Raw genomic sequence first — 8,270 nt, forward strand, 5'->3', positions numbered from 1 at the left:
GGAACGTGCCCCAGATGGGATCTTGCGGAGACAGAAGCTTGCGGCGGCGGAAAAGTACTTTCGATGATCTCCTTATTTTTTGTGGAATTTTTGGGGACATATAGGCGCAAAACCTAGGGCAGAGGAGGTCCAGGGGGCCCACAAGCCTGTGGGCCGCGGCCTCCCCCTAGCCGTGGGGTGCGGGCTTGTGGGGCCCCTGGGGCCCCTCTGCCTTGGCTCTCAAGTCTCTTGATCTTCTTCCATTACGGAAAAAATCTTTTCGGGGATTTTATTCCATTTCGACTCCGTTTCAAAATCTCCTCTGAAAGGGGTCAAAAACATGGAAAAAACAGGAACTCGCACTTGGCACTGAGTTAATAAGTTAGTCCCAAAAAATATATAAAAGGCATGCAAAACATCCAAAGTTTGACAAGATAATAGCATGAAATCATCAAAAAATATAGATACGTTGGAGACGTATCACGCACTATCAATCAACTGCAGCGTCCACCAACGCCTCCGTCGGATTCCAACTATGACCGCATTCTTAAAAAGACATATGCACAAGCGGTGCGGTTGGGAACTACTTCTAGTGATGCAAGGTTAGCAGAACGAACAAGTGGGAAAACAATTCCCAAGCTCGATATCGTCGTCGCTAATCATCCCGAGATGGTGCCCAATACCAATCTTGATGATTACTTGGGGGATGATGTAACAAAAGAACAATATAAATACGTGCACGGGAAGCCTCTTGTCAAACCTGGTCATCCTGCTCTAACAACGATGATGCATAGATTGCATGAGTGGTACATGAAAACCTGCAGGGAGTCTAGGAAAAATGCTATGTACGTGGCAGTGAAACCGGAGCACGAATTCATTAGACTTCCCATGATTACTATTCAATTTGAGGAGTTATTTCAGTTATACAATCAAATGGCCCTCGATAAACAACTCATGGCTTCCTACTGTTTGTAAGTATTACTTCTATAGTTAAGTCTCTAGCTCAGCCCATTCATTGCATGTATATATAATTATCCTCACTATATATGTTATGCAGATTGAAGATCACCGAATTAAAAAAGCAGGAATCGTCGACGTTGCGTTCATTAGCCCAGATGCTGTAAATGAATTGACAATACGAAACTCAATTAAAGAAACCGAGGAGAACTTGCTAAAGTCGTTCCTTATACATAAAAAAAGGGGAAATAATCTTTCCTTGCAACTTCAAGTGAGTGTTGTTATCTTCTCTGTAAACTCGGTTTCGCTTACTCGAAGTTAATTAAGTAATGTAATTGATGAGTTATATATGCGTGCGCAGAGACCACTTTATTTTGCTATCCATTGACGTTGGCAGGGCACTAGTAAATGTCTTAGACTCGAGACGTAAAACTGAAGAGGATTATGAGGACATTACTGCAATGCTCAAGAAGTAAGTTCAGTCAACATACCGAGACCATATCGACATGCAACTTTCATTAATTTCCTGATATCAAGTAATCATTTTCTTTGCCTCGCAGGGTTTGGACGAAGTTCGCCAATAAGGTTCCCGGTCTAAACAAAGAGTTACGATTTACGTACCCCAAAGTAAGTAGTACTAGCTAGTTCCGCGCATCTCTAATTGATTCAAATTTTCATCAATATAGCATTACCATGCTTGCTTATCAGTTTGATTGAACTCTATTCTCGTATAGTGTATGTACCAGAAAGAAGGCATTGTTTTATGTGCATACTACGTATGCGAGTTCATTCGTCACTCGACCTCTGAGCGGGTCTTCTCTGAGAAACAGTTGCAAGTACGTAAATAATATTCACAATTGTGTTGAGTTTTATTCATATATATGCATGTAAGGGAACCGGGACTAAATGTTATGGGCTTTAGTCCCGACCCTTTTGTCCCGGTTCCAGAACCGGGGCTAATGGGTCTATGGAACCGGGACAAATGGGCCATTTTCTACTAGTGCCTGTGTACACTCACAAACATATCGGTCTCTTAACCTATAAATCTTCAATCCACCAAAATCACTAAGGGACACTAGATGCACTTACGATAACATTAACATCAGAAGGCGTCATTCTGTTTGCTTCCACAACTCCACAAACTTGAGGTGAAACTACCGGAACATTGTTCGACACTTGTGATGGATTGACCCAATAAGATGAATGCATATGGTAATGCCAAAAATGGTGATAGAAATAGTTCGAGCCAAACTCACGATGTTCCACTCTAGCGTCGGTGGCATATCTCGATTGGGGGCACTCCAATTTTTTTGAAAGTTGATCTTCCCTCCATTTCCTATTTTTGAAAATATTCAAATCAACACACAATTCTAAAACAATACTAAAAAGTTGTTTGATTTTTTTGACATAAACTAGAAGAAATTTGAAGCAGGTGGGAAAAAGAATCAAATCATTTGGAGTTATCTTTTAAAAGTTAGAGGCACTCAAAGTTGGGTCAACTGTTTGTTTTTAAAATAAAAACTATAAAAGAAAATATTTTGGTGAAGCTTACGCTTTTCCTTAGCGAAGACGTATTCCAGGGAATACATTTCCACTTAAAATGCTTAGGCGGGTCTGTGAGTCACTAAGGGTGGGTCCTCGAGGCCCACTGGTCAGGTTTGACCGGTCCATCCCGCCTTCTTCCTCCTCTTGCCGAATGTGGCGGACCTCCTCTGCTCCTCGTTGGCGAATGGTGGCGACTTTCAGGCACCTTGCGGCGGGAATGGATCCAGAGGATTCTTGTGGTCCTCCCGATGGTCGCCATGGACGGAGAGGTGGCCGACGGTGTCAGGCAAGGCGAAAATTATCCTACGATGGCCCCTGAGCTAAGATAGAGAGGGGAGTGGGTTCGCGAGGTCGAGGGAAGACGACTGGAGAAGAGAATGGAGTTAGAGGGGCTTCGGTTGTGGGGAATTTAATAGGGTTGCCGCGGCGGCTGAGCCCATCGATGGCGTGGAAGATGACCTCCTTCGGTCGATTGGCTACTATGGGGGCTTGCTATGATCATAATGAGGTTGTTGTCGAGCGTGGGGAGGTCGACGGGGGGGGGGGGGGGGGGCTTTTGATAAGCGCAGAGAGGCGGTTCGGCGACGACCGTGGATAAACACGACAGCTTGGCCATTCGTGAGGCGGGGGCGATGTGACGAGGCCAGCGAGGTCGGCGAGCTAGCGGACGGGCTGGGGGTTGTTACAGGGGCAAGGTGGCGAGCAAGGAGAGGTCGGGCGGCGCTGCCATGGCAGGGGAAGGACGTGGCCGACGTGACGAGGCCAGCGAGGTCGGCGAGCTAGCGGACTGGCTGGGGGTTGTTCCAGGGGCAAGGTGGCGAGCAAGGAGAGGTCGGGCGGCGCTGCCATGGCAGGGGAAGGACGTGGCCGACGTCTAGCTGCCAAGATGACTACACCTGCGGCTCTAAGCGGTGTCGGGCGGTTGTTGGCGGCGGTAGCGAGAGGGAAGGGACACTGGCTTCGCTCTGCGAGCGGGGAAAAGCTAGGGGCACGGGGGTAGGTGGGTCGCGGCAACGCGGCGCGGCTGCTTGCAATAAGCACTCTCTACTCGCGCTTTGAACACGCGCACCACATGCTCGGCGAAATTCCTGGACACGCCAGGGGGCTCTGATGCAAACGAGGCTTCATTGGGCTAGGTTTGTGGGCAAGGTGGTGCTAAGGGACATGTTGGTTAGGTGAGGAAAGCACCCACCTAATGCGAGTTTAAGAGCTTGCTAAATTTTGCGATGCACATAAGGTGTTTGGTAAAATGTGGCCATCTAGAGAACTTTGTTGGCCGCCAAAAATTCCAGAGCAAGGTCTCTTTAGGTGATAAAGATGATGACAAGGTTAGTTTGGGAAGAACAGAAACTTTTTAGTGCACGTTTTATGAAACTTCACTTGTGGGCGGAAACTCCAGGGGTTAATTGAATGGGCTTAAAATACTCCAATGGAGCTAAACTCGTAGATTTAACGGTTTGGTAGGGTTGACTACAAGAAGGAAAATTCTTACGACCATGAGAGCAAAATAAAATAGGATTATAATTCAAACCACTAAACTGGACCGGGTTTGAAATGAGGATGGTCTGCTCAAAATTTTCAAAAGGCCAAGAAGGGTTTTTGCATAAAAGTGGTCCATATGCATCCCATGACATCTCTAAATTTATGTGAAAATTTTACAATAGTTGTAGTGATATGGAGGCCCTTAAAAAAATGAAAACGCCGTTTTAAAGAAATAAAGCTTGGCAAAATATTTCTTACTGAATTCTAAAAATGGAATGAAATACATTTAAATTAAACATTCAAGTCCCATACTATTTTTTAATTTTTCGATTTGAAGGAAAAAAAAGTTTAGAATTTAAAGAAAAGTATGGTTATCAAACCAATAAAGGATCCAGAAAATAAAATTAATATTTTGATAAAATTTTAATTAAAAAGAAAACATGGTAAAAATTTAGGATGTCCGGATCTTCAATATCCTTTATATATTTATAAATTGGATACGAAGGATATCAATCAGTCCGAACATTTGAAGTATCGAACATTTGAAGTATCGTTTGAGGCGTCTGCCAGGTTGTTTCTTGATCGGTCATTGATCGGAAAGTCCGCACATGTGTTTGAGGGCCTGATTGTAGTTTCATCAGACATTTAAATAATTCATACGACGTTCAAAACAGTTCAATGTCAGCCGTCCAAAACTTATTACATGAAAAAAAAACGTACGAGGGAGTAGTAAATCTCATCGAACCACGGTAATTTCAACAAGCAGTGGCATTTACTTACCATCTTTGATGTCTGTGTCTGATCTACGAGCCGCACAGTGAAAAGATGCTCTCACCGACCCCTGTCGTTGACCTCGCTGACCCCGGCAACAGCGACCCGCCCACCCAAAGCAACGATCCCGACCGTCCGTCCCGCGATCAACGGCCCAGATCCACGGCCCCCGCCCAACATTTCCGACACCGCCCTCCAACTCTCGCAAATTCGCACATCGCGCCCTCCGACCCACGCTCACGCTACAAGACTCGCCTCTCCTCGCTCCTCCTCCCTCCTCTTCTTCCTCCTCCTCATCCCCTCCCCTCTCTGCTCCACTCCGGGAACCTCCACGGCGGCGGCAGGATGGGGCGCGCCCACGCGTAGAGCCTCGCGGCGCAGGTGAGCTCACTCCCGCGCCCTTTTTCGGCGCCGGTTCGCCGTGGTTTGGCCGGTGCTTTACTGCCTGGGACATCTGCCCGGCGGCGCCACGCCGGACTTCTCGGTGCGCACGCGCGCCAAGAATCCGTTCTTGCCCCCCGCCCGGCTGGACCCGTCGCTCCTGTGGTCGATCCGGCTGCCGGATGGCCTCCCGAGTCCCTAAAAATCGGTGTTTTTTGGCGACGAAAACTCCAAACCGTGCGAGCATTTCACGGAGATCTACCATCTCTGTACTGATTTGTGCTGTATCTTCCTTCTCTCAGGTCGGTGAGGGCCGCAAGAATCTGAGCTGCTTGCCAAGGCTGTAAAAGGAAGAGCTCTGCAAGAAGGAGAAGACGGGATTGTATTTGCTTCTGGATTGTTTTTTCTTGCCCCATGGAGGAGGTGGAGGTGGCCAACAGCGCGGCTGTGGAGAGCTGCCACAAGTTGCTGGCCTTGCTCTCCCAGCAGCAGGACCCAGCCCTGCTCAGGAGCATAGCTTCAGAGACGGGTGAGGCATGTGCCAAGTTCAGGAAGGTGGTCTCCCTCCTCAGCAATGGTGGCGGCGGCAGGGGAGGGCATGCTAGAGGCAGGTTCTCCAGGAGAAGGAAGCCCGTGGGGTTCTTGAGCCAGAAAGGCTTCTTGGAGAGCAGCAGCAACGCCCCATTGGGGATGCTCGTGTCCGGGAGTGCACCCACTCCATCCCCATCTGCTGGTTCGGCAGGGCAACTGCGGCCCCAGGTCGGCGCGCCGCCGCCGCCCCCGCGCAGCCTCGATTTGGTCAGCTCAAGCAGCAAGAGCGCCCACCAGTTTGGCCCTCCGAAGATGGTCCAGCCATTATCTGTGCAGTTCCAGTTTGGTGCCACTGCACATAGGTACCCATTCCAGCAGCAGCAGCAGCAGAATTTACAGGCCCAAATGTTCAAGAGGAGCAATAGTGGGATCAGCCTCAAGTTTGATAGCCCCAGTGGCGGCACTGGGACGATCTCATCGCCGAGGTCTTTCATGTCCTCCCTGAGCATGGATGGCAGTGTAGCTAGCTTGGACGGAAAGCCACCGATGCGTTTGATCGGCGGCCCGGCTGCGAGCGACCCACTGAATGTGCGCCAATGCGCACCTAAGCGGCGGTGTAGGGGTGAGGATGGCAGCGGCAAGTGCACCACAGGTGGCAAATGCCATTGCTCAAAAAGAAGGTAAAACCATGCTGATGTGATTTTTTTTCTTAGGGTTGGGAATTATGATCTTGACCTGCTTGATGATTTACTTTTCTGCAGGAAATTACGAATTAAGAGGTCGATTAAAGTGCCCGCCATTAGCAACAAAATATCGGATATACCTCCGGATGAATACTCATGGCGGAAGTACGGACAGAAGCCGATTAAGGGTTCCCCTCATCCGAGGTATGAAAGAAAAAAAAACCAACTATCTGCTTAAAAGATGTGGATTGTCACTTAAAAAAGGACATTGCTCAAAATAACACTTGAATATATATCAAATCCTTTTCAGTCATGATGTTATTATTCCCCATGCTGTACCATGAAAGATGGCATATCTGCATCCATCTGGCATTCATTGTGTTGCTTTACCTGTGGAATAATTATTTGTGGATCCCCCACTCAACTCACCCTTTTCCTAGCACCAAGTTTCTTCTACAACTAAGACGTGTTGACACCTTAGTTGCTAGAGCAATTATTTATGTAGTGGATCATGTTGGTCTATCACCACTGTCTGTGAAAAAAGAGATCGGTCATAGGGACCTAAAGTAGTTAACTTGTTAATGGAACTCGCATTTCATTGACGTGCTTATCTATCCACATTCTAATGTTGATTGCTCCTGTTTGCCCACCTCATCTGAAGCTTTAATGCCTGCCCTTAATGGTGGGAAAATGTAGCTATACCATGAAAGCAAGCACATGCTGCTCAATGTGGACTGCTGACTGTTCCTCTTTCCAAATCTTTCTTGTCTCCACAGAAGACTAACTATGTCCGTTCACTTGTACCAATTGCAGGGGCTACTATAAATGCAGCACCGTGAGGGGCTGCCCGGCGAGGAAGCACGTCGAGCGGTGCGTGGATGAGCCGGCGATGCTCATTGTGACATACGAAGGCGAGCACAGCCATAATCGGCTGCCAACACAGTCTGCCCAGACCTAGACGACAGCCGGCCGATCGCTTCGCCGCCCCTTTCGATCGATGAATGCCACGGCCTTTGTTGGAAGATACGGCCGGACCGGCCACGTCGAAGTAAAACTAGGTCTTGCGGATCTCAAAAGTAGGAGCAACAAACAACATTGAGGCCATCCATCTGGGAATCTAATGAGCTGCCTAGTGGCCCTTCCTTCCCCAGCTACATGCTGTTAGGGTTTCAGCGTCCAGAGTGGGGGCATCATCCCCCCCCCCCCCCCCCCCCCCCCCAAGCTGTTCTCCTCTCCTCTGAGTTGTGTGACTTATGAGACATCAAATCACAAACTGAGGGATGACATGGAGAGAAGAACATGCATATGCTGGTAGATAGTGACGGGCGGGGTTTGGCTCAACAATTGTGTTTCAGAGAGTTGAAAGGGAGGTTTGAAGAAAGGAAGTGAGCAAGCAGCTCTGTGTAAAGCTTGGAAAAGGATTGGCAGGGTTGGCTTTTAGCGTGCACAAGTTTACTTGCGATGACTCGCCTCTGTCTCTGTGTGTTGCTTTTGCTTTATTGAAAGATGGGATTTGTTTTCTCTTTTGGCAGAAGAATCGTTCCAGTATTAAAGGTGTTGTTGTTGTTGTTGACAAGCTGACACATTAGGAGCACCATGTGTTTTCTTAACAGGTGTAACAGGAAGTTGCTGTGATTTCTCAGTCATGCTTCAGCTTCAGTGTGAAGCCAGCTTCCATGCTAGCAGTAATGATTTTGACATGAGTTTTGTGCTGTCATGGATGGGTTCATGGGAGCTCTCTCTCTCTAGTCTGGACAACAATTAATCAAAACCTCGCTTGCATTACATCCAGTAGCCAGTTCTTCAACAAGAAAATTGATTTTGATATGAAGAAAACCCAAGCGAATTTGCTTCGGAGAAATTCAAGATGAAGTATGCCATCAAATTGTTCACAACAGTGTTTTATAAGCGCTCCCAAATCCTAACGAGAGGTTGACAATT

The 8,270-nt window shown here is 47.7% G+C and overlaps 1 protein-coding gene across 1 annotated transcript; it reads left to right on the forward strand.

The window, feature by feature from the left end:
• The first annotated feature begins 5,004 nt into the window (after positions 1–5,004).
• On the forward strand, positions 5,005–7,971 carry LOC123395384 (protein WRKY1-like). Its single transcript, XM_045090375.1, has 4 exons — positions 5,005–5,115; positions 5,418–6,326; positions 6,408–6,533; positions 7,143–7,971. Exons 2-4 carry the CDS (start codon positions 5,530–5,532, stop codon positions 7,285–7,287), a joined length of 1,068 nt encoding a protein of 355 aa, XP_044946310.1. The 5' UTR covers positions 5,005–5,115; positions 5,418–5,529; the 3' UTR covers positions 7,288–7,971.
• The last annotated feature ends 299 nt before the right edge of the window (positions 7,972–8,270 follow it).

This window comes from Hordeum vulgare, chromosome 5H (assembly GCF_904849725.1).
Source record: "Hordeum vulgare subsp. vulgare chromosome 5H, MorexV3_pseudomolecules_assembly, whole genome shotgun sequence".
NCBI classification, from domain to species: domain Eukaryota; kingdom Viridiplantae; phylum Streptophyta; class Magnoliopsida; order Poales; family Poaceae; genus Hordeum; species Hordeum vulgare.